The sequence below is a fragment of the Macrobrachium rosenbergii genome, chromosome 20 (genome assembly GCF_040412425.1).
Source record: "Macrobrachium rosenbergii isolate ZJJX-2024 chromosome 20, ASM4041242v1, whole genome shotgun sequence".
In the NCBI taxonomy this organism is placed as follows: Eukaryota; Metazoa; Arthropoda; class Malacostraca; order Decapoda; family Palaemonidae; genus Macrobrachium; species Macrobrachium rosenbergii.
The window spans coordinates 31,002,170-31,020,666 of NC_089760.1; the positions used below are offsets into that span (position 1 = coordinate 31,002,170).

General features: G+C 34.7%; 1 protein-coding gene and 1 long non-coding RNA gene across 4 annotated transcripts in view; one reads left to right on the plus strand and one right to left on the minus strand.

Moving 5' to 3' along the window:
* LOC136849200 (uncharacterized) overlaps nt 1–5,604 on the minus strand; it is a 353,201-nt gene extending 347,597 nt beyond the window's left edge. For both annotated transcript variants that reach the window (XR_010856257.1, XR_010856256.1), the window contains exon 1: nt 4,972–5,604. This is a non-coding gene — a long non-coding RNA (uncharacterized lncRNA). The remainder of the gene's footprint in view (nt 1–4,971) is intronic.
* LOC136849198 (alpha-(1,3)-fucosyltransferase C-like) lies at nt 1,044–16,816 on the plus strand. 2 transcript variants are annotated; one of them, XM_067122327.1, is made up of 10 exons: nt 1,044–1,487; nt 6,620–6,775; nt 8,021–8,158; nt 9,819–9,982; nt 10,796–10,936; nt 11,523–11,628; nt 12,634–12,785; nt 13,491–13,680; nt 15,567–15,680; nt 16,435–16,816. In XM_067122327.1, the coding sequence occupies exons 1-10, from the start codon at nt 1,420–1,422 to the stop codon at nt 16,538–16,540; spliced, it is 1,335 nt and encodes a 444-aa protein (XP_066978428.1). In that variant the 5' UTR covers nt 1,044–1,419; the 3' UTR covers nt 16,541–16,816. The 2 variants fall into 2 exon arrangements, with proteins under 2 accessions (XP_066978428.1, XP_066978429.1); XM_067122328.1 differs by having other exon boundaries at nt 1,093–1,436.
* Nucleotides 16,817–18,497: the final 1,681 nt, after the last annotated feature.

Sequence of the window (18,497 nt, forward strand, 5' to 3'; positions counted from 1 at the left end):
AATCCAGAGCAATATAGCATTGTGAGAACGGAGCATTTAGGCAGGTAAACCCATCAACAGTGAGTCTGGTGTCACCAGATGACACCGTTTTGTTATATTTATATAGGAGATGTACAGATACTCTTAAAACTTTATATCAGATTAATATCCCTAGCACCTTCTAGGGGAACGTGATCGGACTTGGGAACAAGCGGATATTGACAGGTAGAGGTGAGTACACAATATATTTAAGTTTTTCCATTAATTTGCCAGTTTTTTTTAGGAATTAGTTTACACAACATGGGAAATGTATTACTGTGTAAAAAAAACAGTATCACAGCTTAAGGTTTGTTAGAATAAACACTGTAACATTATTGCATTTTGATTCCAATTTTCCGAAAAACATGTCTTTTCAGCTTTGAACCTATAGAACTAGGTTATTTTTCATAACAGAAAAAAATGTACCGTATAAAGAAAAGTCTGTATTTGACGGATATCTAAAACTGTACGGTTTTAAAGTGTTCACTTTTTCTGGTTTTTTTTCAATAAATGGCGTAATTTCAAAATTTTAGGTGTATTTTTGGAAATTTTCAGTAAGTTTCTAGTTTTGGTTTTTATACCCTTCTAAATTTCACAATGGTATAATTCATATTTTCATATGCATATAATAATCTGTATAAAACTTAAATTTTTTAAGACTTATAGTTTTCAAGACTTGCTGCTCTGGAAATCTCAAAATTTTCCAAAAAAAATAATTAAGAAGTGGCAATAACTAAAAAAGTTAGGAGGATATTTGCATGAAATTTTCTCAGAAAGTACAGTACAATGTAGGCTAGTGTAGTCATAATTTGTACAAATCTAATCTAAGTACAATGAAATATGAGTGCCCAAATTGTAGCCTCCATAATGTAATATATATATATATATATATATATATATATATATATATATATATATATATATATATATATATGTGTGTGTGTGTGTGTAATCTATTTAATCTGTGTGCTTCAGTATATGCGCGATTCTTAAATAGGGTGTAGTAGAGCACACTTGGTCTTATGATAGCTCAGACCCTCCAGCGATGTAGCAGATTATGTGAATAAATTTAGGAGAACATCTGTGCATAAACATGTCAGTTTTAGGCAAAGTTACAATCGTTTTTATAAGTTTACTAAGTTACTCTAATGTATTTATGTATAACTAAGACAGTATTTACAACTGATGTCTTGAGGTAGTTTGCAATCTACTTCGATAACTAACACTTATGAGCAGATGATGAATATGTCTCATTCCCTATCGAATCATGGCGTCGGAGCATTCAGCAGATGTTCGCTTTGGTACATATATAGGTAATTCAGTCTTGGCCTGACGTTCCCCGGGGAAGTGCTAGTGCGTTTTCCGAAAAACTATCATGTGTTTTACATAACTAACAGAGGGATGTTACTTCATACGAGGTACTTATCACAAGCTTTTACATGTCACCGTACTCAGGATAGGTGTTTTCAGTAAGTACTGGCAGCAAAAATAATAAAAAAAAAAAAAAAAAAAAAAATCGTATCACGGTCATAATTCCATTTCATAAAAGGAGAAAAATGAAAGCGACAATAACAAAGAAGTAAAGAGAAGAGTAAAACTTCGCCTTTATGTCCCTCAGTTTTATAACAGCGAAAAGGGAAGCACAGATTGTTTCTAATTATGGTAACTTGTTTATAGGCCTAAATACGTTAAATACCCGAGTTCAGTTTCAACCAAGGCAACCTTGACGATGGATCTTAACCCCGACTTGTTTTTACACTTCGTAAGTTAGGCGTTGCATTTTACGCCTGTCCTGACTTGTTTATACCGCTTTAACTTCTGCCATCGACTTTATTACCTTACGGTTTCTTAAATGTGTGTGTCATATGCATTATATCACGGCTTTTTTTGGTGCAGGGACCGAGGCCGCCATGGCTGCTCCGTCCACAAGAATAGTGTGTTTTTTAGACTTTTCCCTTAACAGGTTACAGACATGCTTCTTTAACGACGCAGATTACATCACGTAAATAAACTAGATTCCCTTACAATGGTCGATCGAACGGCTTGACCTCTGGATGGTGACTTCCACACATCGTTTTATTTACCAGTCAACAGATATTCTCAGTTTCAACATGTTAGAGAATGTCTCTATACTACTAAATTAACAGCAAAAGGACACTGCAAATGCCACCCAGTTCCACAAACAAAATAACCTACCATGCTTAAAGTGACGCAAATTACACAGGTAAAAGGACACAATGTGTATCCTTAAAATTTCCACTATCAAATCACAATAACAAGACATCAAACGTTGCTACTGGACAACCTACTGGTCATACAAGTACAAATTGACAGTAAAGACACCAGTTGAAATATAATTTTAACTGAAAGGTACGCTAAAAATACAGTAAAAGGAACGTTTTCACAGACCAAATATCTCATGAAATGAGCTCCCAATCTTTGAAGCCCTGTCCATACTATTACTTATGTCTAACATAGAGTCAGGCACAAAATCCCCATCATCGCACACACGGCGGAATAAGTGCATGATGGGATGTGGTTATAGTAAACGGGCGGCCACTTGGAAATCTCATCTTGATAATGAATAATATTGCCAAGGGCTGCTTGCAAAAAAAATGTTCTACCGGGTCATGGCAGTATTATTTATTATCAAGCTAGGGATATGGTTAGTTATGCCACGACTTCGGTCCCGTCCTCTCACAGCTTTAGTGGTTGGTTATCCTAGGCCTATATAAGTCCAGACAGTTCAGCAGTATGGCTAATTCGATGTCCGAGTTGACGCCCAGCGTCACACTAGAGCTTTCTTTATATGAATCATTGCCTATGGTAATACAAATCGGATAGAGGCAACACACACATTCTCGGCTTATTGGGCAATGAAGTCCAAGATAGACACCAAATTGCCTCGGGCTAGTTGCAGAGTAAATAAATACATGATGGTCACAAAAAACTATCATAACGTTATTAACTACGAACGGATTTTCAAATCAGAGCGCCACTTGCTTATACAAAAACACCAATGTTATAATAAAATAAAAAATGTGATACGAATTGCAACGCAACACAAACGGTGCAGTGTATGTATATATATATATATATATATATATATATATATATATATAAACACATTGCAGATGTGTATATCTATGTATGTATATATGTATGTATGTCTGCGCATGCAAATATATACGCGTACATGCTACACATGTGCATATATATGTGTGTGTGTGTTCATGCATACATATATTTGCATTATATGTGTGTGTGTGTATTGCAAGTATACCTAGATATGTATGCATTATATATGCGGGTATATTCGATGTCATAATTTCACATGTTGGAATTAAAATCTCATAAATGAATCACTCCTGACAAAATATCCCGAACTTACAGTATATTCTTTTCATAAGTTACGTTGTAGGAATGTTCTGCAAAAATAAATTTGTCAAATATTGACAAATAACAACATTATGAACTAATCTAATCGTAACAGACCTTTCCAAAGCTTTTTAATGCCAATATCATTAAACCAGACCCCCAATGGGAGTATTTGTCTTTAATCAGAATTTCAAATAAGCGAAAGCGCTGGGGAAGACCCATGATGAAATGCAAACATGCACATATATCATTGCTGAGGCTCTCCCAGCGCCATCATCGCTTATTGAATAAAATTCCACGAAAATGGCAAACTTACTTATGAAATATTGTAGATAATTATTTGGAAATTTTCCCTCTTCGATTTGGCGTTTCCGACTGGTTTCTCTGTTGTCATTTACGTGTGTGCTGCCTCAATTTAGTCTAGCCTAACTCCATGACTAAAACATAAGATTCAGAATAATAAACAACTGTAACTAGGATCTCTTTATCAAGTATAACTCCAGATGTTTAAAAAACGAAATGATAAGGCCCCGGCTCATGCCAACAGCCATAATAACATTAGACCGATATTAGAAGTTTGGGCTTTAATGTGGTCTTAAAGTATTTCTCTCGGCGTTTGTTGACAATGAATTGTGGAACGTGAGCAAAAGTCCGCAATATTGTTTCAGAGAAAATTCTAAATGAGGTTTTGATGTTAGAATCGCTGTGAAAAATGAAATCGTCAGGCTAGCATTTACGGTAACGCCGTGATGGACTCGACGATTACGCTAACCTGTCATAACCTTCACCTTCACACAAGACAAACTACATTGGTAATGAAATTTTTATTTTTGCATTTTTTAAACGACTGTATTGGACTGTTTATTTCTGTACGGTTTTATACATCAGCATGTTTTAATTATGATGTTCATGTAACCCGGTCTTTATATTCTCCCGCCAAAAGTTTAAAGACCTTAGGAGCAAACGGCTGCAAGCTCCCTCCCTCCCCTCGAAACATACACCTGACCAGGATTTTCCTTACCTAAGGCATAATTTTTATCAACTTATATGAGCAAGCAATGTTCGAAATTTCGAAAGTGAGATCGGTATAATGATTAGACTAAGTATAATAATGAGAAAAGACAACAGTCTTCCTCCATTCGGAACATAGGCCTAACCACGTTTTCCCTTACCCAAGCCTTGACGTGATTTCTACCAACTTCTGAAAGCAAGCAATGCTTGATATGTCACAAGTGAAATTGGTATGAGGCTTGCACTAAACGTGATAATGAGAAAAGACAAAGAATGAATTAGTTTCAACTAACATTGCCAACACAGCACTCACACTGGCTCTTCTCATCAGGAGCAAAAAGCTTTCAACCCGTACATTTGCTGTTATCGCCAGTTGGTTATCATCATTACTTGTCTTAGTATTATTACTGCCATGACTACTATAATTATTATCATCATTGTCGTAAAAAAAATACAAACCCTAATTATTGTCAATTATTAGGTCTACATTGCGGGCTAAGGGAATACTGTAGACATAATCGGCCTAGGTCACAAGCTGAAGTCTGCCTATTCAGGTTTTCTTACCTTCAAGCTCTCAGGACTCTGTAGACAGCAAAAGGCGTCACCGGAATTATATAAGATAGACAGACTCTGCTTGAATATAAGAGTACTAAAATAGTAAAATGAGGCGTAAGAACATCCATTATCTAACGAACGGTTGGTTGCCCCAAGCCATCCACTGAAACCGGAGGCTCACAGATTCTGAATGGCTCCCATTTTCTTTCTAATCAATAATTAATAAGTAAAACGACACTTTTTCTTAAACTTAATTTCTTTTCAACACTTCATGTAATGCCAACATAAAATAAAGTTTTCAATTAGCTAGGGCGGAGACACGATTCCATACGTCACTGTACCATCACTAGAAAACATGAACTGGGGACCCGGGAGGGAGGGTTGTGACAGGGGAGGGATCCCTGGGGTTGCCAGGTGTTGGCATTCTACTTTCACCACTAGGGAATTTCACCACAATTCATAAACCAATTATGATGACTTACATAGAGAAGATTCCAATTAATGTCATTATTTATATCATTCTAATTCTAAAATTTGACATCGTTAATCCATTACCTTGATAAGAAAACTAAAAACTAAAAAGAAACAATACTTGCGCATCCTTTGTTCAAAACCAACTACGACTGCTGTAGAGGATATTTGCCTACCTCTGACTTTTAATCACATACGTCACATTTCACAATTTGCTGGTGTGGATAATTTAGGAGACCGGATGTGGAAATATTGTAAATGGACAATATATCACCATCTGTTCACCACCAAATTCCACCCGATTCCAAGTTTTTTAAATTTTGCCAGAGTTTCCAAATCCGGTGAAACATTTTACCTTCTTTCACGCTGTTCCTGACACTCTGATACATGGGCCTTACTCCTGACCAAGCCACCAGTGTGCATTTTTGCACTGCGAACACTACGACTTTCATCTCTAATGACCAGCTAACAAAGTGGAAGACTAGGGCACTAGGCCGATGTTACATGTATGTCAGTCATATGATAGCGTGGACGGAGTTCAGTGACAGTAGACAACATAAAAGATATAGTCTGATTTTTATAAGAAATTACGTGTTCATATTTACCTTGCTTATTCTAAAAGGGTAGGCTACATTAATTCTGGTGTTTAATAAAGCGGACTTTTCATTACTAGAAGAGCGAGATACGAGATCTGAATCTTGAGAACTAGTCTGAGGAACAAGGCGTCTACAAGATTACGAAGGGGGCTTGAAAGTTAAGCATATGTTTAGCAAGTCCCTGCACAATAGATTGCTATATGTATAAATTAAATTTTTAAAATACATAAAAAATATAAAAAGCAAAAAGTAAGGGCCACAATTGAAATTGCATAACAAAAAATAAAACCAGTATCACTGAGTATCTATAAGTAATAAGAAAAGTCACAGTACAAAGGAATGCATATAATTCAACAACAATAGACTAATAAACTAACTACGAAAGAAAGTAATTAATGTCCTGCAAGGCACAGGAATCGTGCATTCGAGGGATTATGATAAATTTATCAATTAGCTTCACAAAGCCTCCTCTCAGTAAAGGGATTTATCATTCCAAAAGAACAGCGTGACCTCGACTGACGCTTTTGGTGTTAATATCGAGGGGATTATCAAACTAGATTATTCCTCTTGTCAGTGATCTTCTGTTTCAGGAAATTGCGAGACGAGATGTTGGTGAAGAGAATGCTAAATCCACGTAGACTTATCAGCAAAAATGTGATTCCTTTCTTTCAATTGGTCGCGGTGTTGGCTCTGGTAATTATCGTACATCTTCTCGCAGACTCAGTCCCAGGTGGTAAAAACATGCGGTGAGTATTGATAGCAATCTAGTTACGATAACAAGTCTTTAAGTCTTACAAATACCTGCATATATGTTTGCAAAACCATGCACATGCGATATATGATATATATATATATATATATATATATATATATATATATATATATATATATATATATATATATATATTTATATATGTTATTATTGTTACCATTATATAAAATACAGATAGGCCATTTTGACTGAAATTAAGACGTCGGTGAAGCTGAGAGGGGTTTAAACCATAGATATGGTTGCAACGGTACTTGCTTTGGTTTTTTATGTAAACGAAAGCATATCGGTATATTTCCTTGTAGACCATATGTCTTAGGGAATACACGTTAGCAGAGAAATGATCTATTACTATTGGTTGCTAGGAATCATTATCATATTTTATATAACTTTTTGTATATCTTTTTCTGGTCTTTCATTGTTGTGTTAACAATTGTCATGCACCATAACGTATCTTACCAAAAGAAGTAAAATCAAATATAATAACCGAATGAAGGATCGTGCCTTGTGAACCTTACATAGCAACTTCTCTCTGAACCCTCAGCCACCATAACCAGATCACGTACTTGTAACGAGAAACGGTGAATTCCCCACGGAGGGAAGGAACATCTGACCAACGCTGAATATAAGTCTATATGTTCCTCGTGAAACAGCGGACATCTCAGTATCGCAATACATCAACTGTCTAAGCAATCGAAGCCCTGAAATGGGACAGGTTACGCTAAGGATAGAAATCATCCATTCTAATCAGAGACTCGACCATACAATATGTGATGGCCTTCACATTGTTGCGTTTTTTACTTAGATATAAACCAATAGATGTATTGTCGTATATCAGCCACTAACAGTGAAGGTAACAATTGAAAGACGATATATGGAAGAAAACAGCAACAAGAACGGGCAATAACTGTACAAAACGATGGGTAATAGTTCCGTGTTACTACAGACGACATACTGAAATATATATACATAAGTATATTATATGTATATGTATATATTATGTGTATACTTGCCCATGACCTAAAACTACCGAAAACAAGAAATCTCCCTTAACCTAAATATGCACCATCAGAAATACTCATGCTTTTCATGCAACACTGGACTCCTTATAGTTCAAACAAGTCTTAGCTTCCCTATCTGTATATGTACTGTATACGTATTTGCATCAAACTTTGCTGCTTCCCTTACAATAACGTTAAGTTTTATTTATATTTCTCTTAAGGAGGGAAACACACGATGCTGATGCTAGGACTGAAAACGGTCCTCACCAAGAAAAAAAGAAGAATGAGGAAAAGACCATCCTGATCTGGTCCCCTTACGGACGCTGGAATAAACAAGACTGGGCGAGGTTGTTTTCAAGGTAGGTTGGTCATTCGTTATCAAAATCTGCATCATCAATCTAGCTGATGGTTTTTCTTGGCTTTTTGTTACTCATCCACCGTCATGGAACTTTATCATTTGTTGTGTGTATGAGAGTGTGTGTGTGTGTGTGTGTGTGTGTGTGTGTGTAAGTTTGCTGGTTATTTGCTCCTTTGGTCGCTGTTTCTGGTATATATTATATTGATGGGCATAGGGACAGCAGCCTCATCATATAAGTGATTTTTTATGAACCTGCAAAACTTTGATGTTAATAGTTGTTGGACACAGTGAAGTTTATATATATACAGTATATATATATATATATATATATATATATATATATATATATATATAGATAGATAGATAGATAGATAGATAGATAGATAGATAGATAGATAGATAGATAGATAGATAGACTGATAGATAGATAGATATACACATATGAATGTGTGTGTCTTTATAGCGTTTATTAATGTGTACATTTTCATTAACTTTACATATGTAACCAGAAATATCATAAACACAATGTGTTTGCATTAAAGCATGCAGGTCCCAGCATCGATTACCCAGTTAATCATGAATGCTCACCTTGCGGTAAATGTGAATACTCTTCTTATGTGCACCAGCTGGACTGGTATCTCAGTGCCCTTTTTATCTGTGCCCGAGAGACAGAAAACATAATTCCCGAAAGAGGAAAGGTTTTAAGATTTCAAAGTGTATTTCATCAATTATGGTCTTTTGATTCTTCAGAAAGGGACTTTTGGAAAGATGGCAATATGATCTGCTTAAAACTGAATTATGCCAAGTCTTTTCGCCTACATTTTTCTGCCTTATCTTCAACTGCTTGGTATTCATGTATACTGTAGATTTTTTATGATCCGCTTAACTTTACTTTAACTGCTATTTTCCGTTTTTACTCAACAGCAATTCTCATTTTCTCCGGTATTCTCTTTTTATTGCTGCAGCTATTCTGTTTAGTAGAAGTTTACTTGACAAGCTAAAGGCCTTTTTCTAGCTTCTATTTATTTCTGTAGCTATTCTGTTTAGTGGAAGTTTACTTAACAGGTTAAAAGCCTTTTTTTTCTTCTATTTTTTCTGTTTAGTGGAAGTTTACTTAACAAGTTAAAAGCCTTTTTTTAGCTTTCATTTATTTCTGTAGCTATTCTGTTTAGTGGAATTTTACTTAACAGGTTAAAAGTCTTTTTTTAATTTCTATTTTTTTCTGTTTAGTGGAAGTTTACTTAACAGATTAAAAGCTTTTTTTTAGCTTCTATTTATTTCTGTAGCTATTCTGTTTAGTGGAAGTTTACTTAACAGGTTAAAAGCCTTTTTCTTAACTTCTATTTCTTCTTTTTAATGGAAGTTTACTTAACAGATTAAAAGCCTTTTTTTAGCCTCTATTTATTTCAGTAGCTATTGTGTTTAGTGAAGTTTACTTAATAGGTTAAAAGTCTTTTTTTTTATTTCTATTTTTTTCTGTTTAGTGGAAGTTTACTTAACAGATTAAAAGCCTTTTTTTTAGCTTCTATTTATTTCTGTTTGGTGGAAGTTTACTCAACAACTTAAAAGCTTTTTTTTTAGCTTCTTCCACATCACTGTTCTCACATTATAAAAAAAACCCTAAATTCCCCTTTGGCAATCTGAGGACATTTTCTTTCCAGGCAGATTGCGGGACAGTGCCCTCACAAGTGTAAAATAGTCTATGGAAGGGGGAGGATGGAGTCAGCAGATGCCATTGTGTTCTATGATGTTGGTCGCTACCCTCTACCCAAAACCCATCCGCCCGAGCAAGTCTGGGTACTCTTCAACATGGAGGCGTCCACCCGTGAGTCTTTATAAGGTCAAAAGTGACACTGGTTAGCGGCATTGCTAGACGTAACAATAGCACAAGAAAAGGGTTTTAACAACATTATTATTATTATTATTATTATTATTATTATTATTATTATTATTATTATTATTATTCAGTAGATGATACCTATTCATATGGAACAAGCCCACAGGGGCCATAGACTTGAAATTCAAGCTTCCGAAGAATATGGTGTTCATTAGGAAGGAGCAGGAGCAAGTAAAGGGAAATACAGACAGAAGAGATACCACTTATTAAAAAAATAAAAAAAATGAATTAATAAATAGGTAAATAGATAACAAGGTATCAGAATGCAAGAAGGACAGTATAGTATTAGGGCAATAATGCATTGCGTTTGTAGTTTCTGTTCATCATTCACTACTCTGCTAATGGTTCGTCTTCAGCGAATGTCACGCTTGGAATTACTTCCTTTTATATGGGGCTCTGCGTGTTAGTTAATGATGAATCTACTTGATCCGTTTTTTACCCAAAACGCTATCAGTAACTTTGATTTTTTCAAACGGATGTTAATGTAAATCCTACCAAAAATTTAAAAATGAATTGAAAATAATTGCAATTCAATTCCTTGTAGGAAAATTAGATTTTACAAACTTCTGGAATCACACTCACCAAAACACACACAGACAAACATATATATATATATATATATATATATATATATATATATATATATATATATATATGTATATGTATGTATATATATATATATATATATATATATATATATATATATATATATATATATATATATATATACATATCTTCCAGACTCTACCTGGGCATTCCCACAGGAGAGCAAGGGCGTGTTCGACTGGACGATGACCTACCACAGGGAATCCGACGTGGTAACGCCCTATGGCGTAGTACGTAAACGGGACCAGGAGACAAAGGATTCGGGCGAACATGCGGGTACATATAAAAATGCTGATATTGAAATTGATGTTAAAATTAAACTTCCTCAGCTTGTTGGTCCATGTGATTTCCATCTGTTTATAGGCAGAAATTACATCTCTCTCTCTCTCTCTCTCTCTCTCTCTCTCTCTCTCTCTCTCTCTCTCTCTCTCTCTCTATGTCCACATTGTATGTATATGTATATGTACCTGTATATATATATATATATATATATATATATATATATATATATATATATATATATATATATATATATATATATATATATATGTATATATATGTTGTGTATATACAGAGAGAAAAAGAGAAGGAGAGACTGTGTATGCGTCTCATCTTTTCGTCAAATAGAATCCCGTGAAGAAGAAAGGAGGCGAAGCTGGAAAAGTTCGTGAGAAATTAAATACTAAGATCATTCACGTAATTTGTCGTGATCTTTCATTAAATCAAATATTGCTTTACAACATAAGCGTAGGGAAACGAGAATAGTTTATTTTTATTTCAAATAAATCATTACGCTTATCTACTTATATATCACACATCTTGCTAATAAAGAGCCGGAAAAAGTTCTTAATTTTCATTCCAGACAGAGATTATTGGGCCGAGAAACGAGAGGAAAAATTTGCATCTTGGATGGTGAGCAAATGCGTTACTCCTTCCAAGAGGGAGGATTTTGTCAGCGAGTTCCAGCGGTAAGATGTTACGAAGTGAGGGTAGTATGTGTATATATATATATATATATATATATATATATATATGATTATTATCACTTTTGTACGTGATTCATTTATCACACATTACCACAGACGAATGGCTTGGAAATAAAGTCGAAACCGGTCAGGACCTACACCCCGTTTCTTATTTTTCACCTGTGGTAATGTGTGATATTTATATACAGTATATATACATACATACACATATATGTATGCATATATACATATATATATATATATATATATATATATATGTATATATATATATATATATATATATATATATATATATATATATATATATATATATATATATATATATATATATATATATATATAAATCTGAAAGTTTATGGCCTTCTTGGCTTGCTCCATATTTACGTGACTCCGTGATGAATTGCTCTATGAGGTAGAGACCGAAACGGGCAAGAAAAGAGGCCAGTGGATTGATTCAGGAATTACTAAAGAAGGGGTAGAATTTCACAGTCATGAAGTGAATGGTAAGTGATGTCGATTAAATCGGCTCAGCCGTAAGCTGGTGAACTCCGCATAGCATCTAAGCGACCGAGAAGACTGGCGGGAACATCGAGGGCAGAATGAGCCATCTAGACGTTCCTGTGAGATATAACCGAAGTAATAATTATAATTGCTGGTTGTTGATAGTTGCTATGGCTACGATAAATTGTTAATGGTTTGATATAGATCTCATCTTCCTGTTCAAAAGTACTGAAATAAGCTGACGATCAATGAAGCTAGTAACCACGAGAACTTTGGGAAATGTTTGCACATAACCGTAGGTTATGCGAGGTACACTTTAGCTCCATAATACTTTCCTTTCGCACTAGTTACTCTACACACCCGTGAACAGATATATAAAATGTTGATAAAATTAAACATAGATGGATCAACAGAAGATACTAAAATACAGCCAACTGCATCAGCATGATCATCTCTTAATATTTTATCTATTTTTTCCTGCTGTAGACATGAAAACGTGGACATCTACGGAGGCTGCGGACCTCTCAAGTGCGGACAACGGACGATTCTTCATAACTTGAAAAAGGAAAAAGCACAAAGCGATTGTTACAAATTGATGAATTCCTATATGTTCTACTTTGCTTTCGAGAATTCCTTGTGTAAGCCAGCCAATTTTAGTGTTTACCAGGTACCACAGTTGTCCTGGCACCATTATGGATATTGATGCTTATGAATTTGAGAGAGCCTGCAATTCCTCCCCAACGTACCTAGAAAAATTTCTACAACTTTTTGACTTTGGCAAAAATTGTCAAGTACGCATCTATCGGTCTCTTGTTGATTTGTCAATAATTATAATTATTTTTCTCATTTTAATTAATGGGCATTTTGTTCTTTGGATGGGTACCTTACAAGCAATAGGCATTTTAGGCTCACGGTTAAAAACTATAATCATAATGACTTTATATCGTTAGAATGATTGCATTAAATAACTTCATCTACGTATAAGGAACTTAGATGGTAATATCATGCACATAACAGATACATATACATTCATATATACATATATATATATATATATATATATATATATATATATATATATATATATATATATATATATATATATATAAATATTATATATACATATATATATGCAATATATATATATATAATATATATATATATATATATATATGAAATATATATATATAGCACCAACATATATATATATATATATATATATATATATATATATATATATAAGCCATATATATATATATATATATATATATATATATATATATATATATTAGCAGAGTAAATTCAACAATGTCGTCTGATGTCACACCCTCGCCCCACGACAGGCGAAGACTACATCACTGAGAAGTTCTTTAAGGCTCTTCAGATGGATGCCATTCCTGTCGTCTTTGGTGGAGGAAACTACTCCGCAGTGGCGCCCAACCACTCCTTCATAAATGCCAGGGATTTTGAGAGCCCTAAAGCCCTGGCCTCTTATCTACGAGCAGTGGCTAACAACAGCACTTTGTTTAACAGGTAAGATGGTAGGTTAGCTTTGACCAAATTTTCACCATTCCTGCTGAGTCAGTCTGGACATATGAGATGGTAGTCCAGCTATGATGAAATCTTCACCATTCCCTGCTAAGTCAGTCTGGAAATATGAGATTGTAGGTCAGCTATGAGGAAATTGTCACCATTCTCTGTTGTGTCAGTCTGGATATATAAGATGGTAGGACAACTATGAGGAAATTGTCACCATTCCCTGCTGAGTCAGTCTGGAGGTATGAGATGGTAGGTTAGCTATGACGAAATTTGACCATTCCCAGCTAGTCAGTCTGGACACATGAGATGGTAGGCCAACTATGATGAAATTTCACCATTCCGTTGAGTCAGTCTGGATATATGAGATGGTAGGCCAACTATGATGAAATTTTCACCATTCACTGTTGAGTCAGTCTGGATATATGAGATGGTAGGCCAACTATGAGGAAATTACTACCATTCCCTGCTGAGTCAGTCTGGATGTATGAGATGGTAGGCCAACTATGATGAAATTTTCACCATTCCCTGTTGAGTCAGTCTGGATATATGAGATGGTATGCTAACTTCGATGAAATTTTCGCCATTCCCTGCTGAGTCGGTCTGGATATATGAGACTGTAGGTCAGCCTTGAGGAAATTGTCACCATTCCCTACAGAGCCAAAATTCGGTTCTGAACATGATGAAGCACCTTTGTTGGCCCCTGTGGCAAATATGTGAATAGACCATATAGTATAAAACCTCGTAGTTAGGCATGGCTTAGTGTTGCTAGGTCTAAGTCAAGTGGGCCACGCCGGGGTTACCTGAGTCTGCAGTGAAAAAGGCAAAGAGCAAGATAATCACTTTACTGACAAGACTTTGTATGTTATGGAAATGTAACACAAGTAGGACTGCCTAGAGGCTGCCAGACTAGTTTGTGGACATGCTCCTAAGCAGCACACTAGAGAAAATGATATGATATATATATATATATATATATATAGGATATATGGATATATATATATATATAAATATATGAAGATAAAAGATAAAACACTATTTGAACGTTCATAACCATATATTTTGAGCACATCCTTCTTGCCCCTGTTCTCTGGTATAATATGGACAGATGATGTGTTACAAGAGTATAAATACAAAGCATATATAGGTGTTGGTATGCAGGTGACCGTTGACCCAGGAAAGATGAAAATTAAGCTATTCCCTGGTGTTTTTGGCCTCATTAAAGAGACTTACTGCCGTACCTACATATGCATTGTATATATATTCTTGTAACACATCATCTGTCCATATTTTCCCAGCGAACAGGGGCACAGAAGGAAGTGTTCGACAAATATGGTTGCAGCGTTCAAATAGTGTTTTACGGGCCTTTTATCTTCATATTATACTGTTCTATTACAGTAATAAAAGACATTCATATGTATATGTATATATATATATGTATATATATATATATATATATATATATATATAATGAAGATATGTGCGTGTGTGTTGTGTTGTTTGTGTGTGTGTGCAGTGTGTGTGTTCTTGTTTTCATAATTCTTAAGTTAGTAATCACCCCTGAAATTCTTTTCAGTTAAACGTAAAGTACACTTGAAAACAATTGTTGCGGAAGTTTTGACTTTGCAACACGTATCGATGGTAAGATCATCTTCATTATCTGTACAGTCTCCGCAACTGCTGGATACTGCAATGCAGCACAGGAAAAACCTTACGTTTGTGAATTCTTGCAGTTTGTCTGGAAGTTCTGATCCAGTTATTTCACAGCATAATGATTCCTACAGCGCAGCCAGTTTTATTCGAATGGTACGACACTTACTGTATCAAGAATTCATTAATCCATTAACCAAGAACATCTTTCTCATAAATGATTGTTTTTGCAGTTACTTCAAATGGAAGAGAGATTATGTGGTAGAGTCCGGATTTCCTTTCTCTCCGTTTGTCTGTGACCTGTGCAGCAAGCTACATCTAGCCCCAACGGAGTTCTCGAAAGACAGGTTAGTTAAAAAGGAAACCATTGTTATGACTTGCCAGTAGAACTTAAATTACTTCATGAACAAAAATGTGTTTTTCATTCTCTTTCCTTCTCAGCAGTGGGCCGGTTTCCAGTGAATTTGAATAAGCATTTGGACAAAATTCATATCCGAAGGTCATATTAATCAATTTACCAATGGTATTAGTAATTCCACCATAATGAATTTTCATACTAAAAGAGGACACAACATTTTAAGCTTCAAAGTTGTGGAAATTAAATACTTTGCACGGTGGGTTATCCTTTTATTTTCGTGTCTGTTTTGTTAAAGCTTTCTCATCTCTTGAAATAACTGCATCTCAGATGAACTGCAGTGCACCGATCACACAGCTTTTGTGACATGCAGAACAAGAAAAGTATAGATAATTTGAAATACTATGACCCCCTTTGCAGTGAAACTGAAAAGGTTTTCCTGGCAATACAATTGTTGCCGATTTTTGCAAGTGTATGGGAGGCTGTAATGGCATATAAAAGCACTATTCATCTCTGACCTTGTTTCCCTGACTTACACTTATGATATTCGTTTGTACACATTTTTCTGTTTGTTGATCCATCTTGATTTAGTTATTACTAATTTATTATTCTCATTTCTCTGCTTTCTATTTTCTTCTTGTTAATTGCTGGCCTTTTTAGCTTGTTTTCCGGAAGGATTGCTCATTTTGAATCTGATAATAATAGTAATAAAAATAATGATAATAAAATTCTTTCTTGGCAAACAGGAACTCTGCAAAGAGGACTGAAGATGGTCGATACGCTGACGTCATTAAATGGTTCTCAACTGTTTCAAAATGCGAGGGAGGAAATAATACCTCAACATACCTATGAAGAAATGCCAGTTCTTTCTTAAATGAACCTCTAGTTAAAAATTTAAAAATGCACAGATGCTCAGTTAAGCTTTTTAGTGTACAATAAATTTAATGTACAATACATTTTCAATTTACCTTCCTTGGGGCTCTTCGTGTTTAATTGGGACGGGTAAAATATTCTCTCGTTTCAATCATGTTTTGCTGAATGGACACTGCAGCTAATTATTCCTGCTGGGTTGTCTTAGATGTCACCTTTAATTCCTCTACTCTAGGTATAATGAGAATGTAACCAAAGTTTTCAAACCTTCTACAGTTTCACTTTCCTCTCTTTTTATTTACTTATGCCCTATTTGTTGATTAGTTTTTTTAATGATTGCAATATTGCTTTTTCTTCTTACTTGAGTAGTTTCAAGTCAATGGCTTTTGGTGCTTGTTCCATAAGAAAAGACATCTCCATAATAATACACACACATACATATATATATAATAATATATATATAATAATATAGTACAGAAACGTATTGGAAGATGGTATGATGATATACATTAAGTCAGCTAAGATATAGGCAGCATATATATATAAAGATGTGTATAATTGAAGAGTCTATAAATGTTTCGGTATACATAAGAAAATACTCAAATATATGTGTGAAGTCTGAAAGAAAAATGTAACGTTATATATAAACTAACCTCATGGTACAAGTGGCTTTCATTACCTAAAAAGATTATAGCGTAAATAGTTCAACACGCTTTCCTCTCACCTTTGACGTAATACATTTTTTTTTTTATCAAAGTTTCAAGATCTTTCTTCTGGAAAAAATCGAGAAATTCGATGTTAACCTGGAAAAAGTGTATTATTCAGTAGAACTCAAAATTACCGAAAGAATAATGATTTTGGTTGGGTCCTGGCAGTCAAGACACACTGAAGCTACAGTAATATCTGCAAATTAAATTACAGTGCAAAATGATGAAAGGCTTGTTAATTGTCCATGAAGAGTTATCGAGCGATAACTTCGAAGTGACCATATGGGTTATAAGATTAATAAAATTAAGCATTTTTGAATTCGCAGATATCTGTCTATAGTTGAATAAGCCGTAACATAATATTTATCATTACGAAAGACCAGCAACATGATAATTTATTTATTTCAATTTGCAATATTTTCTGCTATATCTAACACGAATGAATGATGGCATGGAAATCTTAAAATTTGCTAAGTGAAAATATAAATGCACCGATATCAGCACATCAACCAAAATCAAAGAATCTTTAATTTCAAAGCTCTGACAGATATCTTAGTTTGGTGGTTCTCAACCTTGCTAATCAGAAAAATACCCAGCGTGACCTCTCAGTATAGCGGACCAATTTTACTGCATTTTGTGTAACCTAGAGCCAGTTTGAGCCTGCCAATCTGTGGTCAGGCCACCACCCTCGCCCCTGAAACTCTAAATTCCCCAAACCCTCCTGGTTGAGAACCACTATACTCGAGACACACAGAAAGATAATTAGCAGGTGTCCCTTGATTACAAAGGGTCAATTAAGATAGCGTCAATTTTGTATGAAAAATTGCTATCTTTTCGGAGGCTATAATGATATATAAAAAAAAATAAAAAAGATAGCAATATTCTATCTTCAAATTTCCAGATGGATTGTGATTTACTTTACTTGGGTCAGACCAGCAAAGAATTAAATACCAGATTAAAACAACGCAAATATTCAGTATGAACAGGTCAGACTAATAATGCTCTATTTTTGCACCTAAGTGAAAAGTTCCACTGAATAAATTGGACACAAAGCAAAGCAATATTACGAAGTAATGAAACAATTTCCAGGAACTTGTTGGAATCTGTTATGATTCAGTTGACCTGGGAATATAACCTTAATTTAAGCCCAGGATTATTTCCTTTTGATCCTGTAACAAAACATATGTTTCAGAAGGATTTGAAAGACAAAATAAAGAGGATTACCAACAGGT

Bases quoted from the DNA above. Each gene is read 5' to 3' on its own strand.
- LOC136849198 (XM_067122327.1), top strand. From the start codon at position 1,420: ATGTTACTTCATACGAGGTACTTATCACAAGCTTTTACATGTCACCGT. The intron at 8,159-9,818 runs GTAGGTTGGTCA...TTTTCTTTCCAG, and splicing joins TGGGCGAGGTTGTTTTCAAG to GCAGATTGCGGGACAGTGCC. The intron at 10,937-11,522 runs GTACATATAAAA...TTTTCATTCCAG, and splicing joins GGATTCGGGCGAACATGCGG to ACAGAGATTATTGGGCCGAG.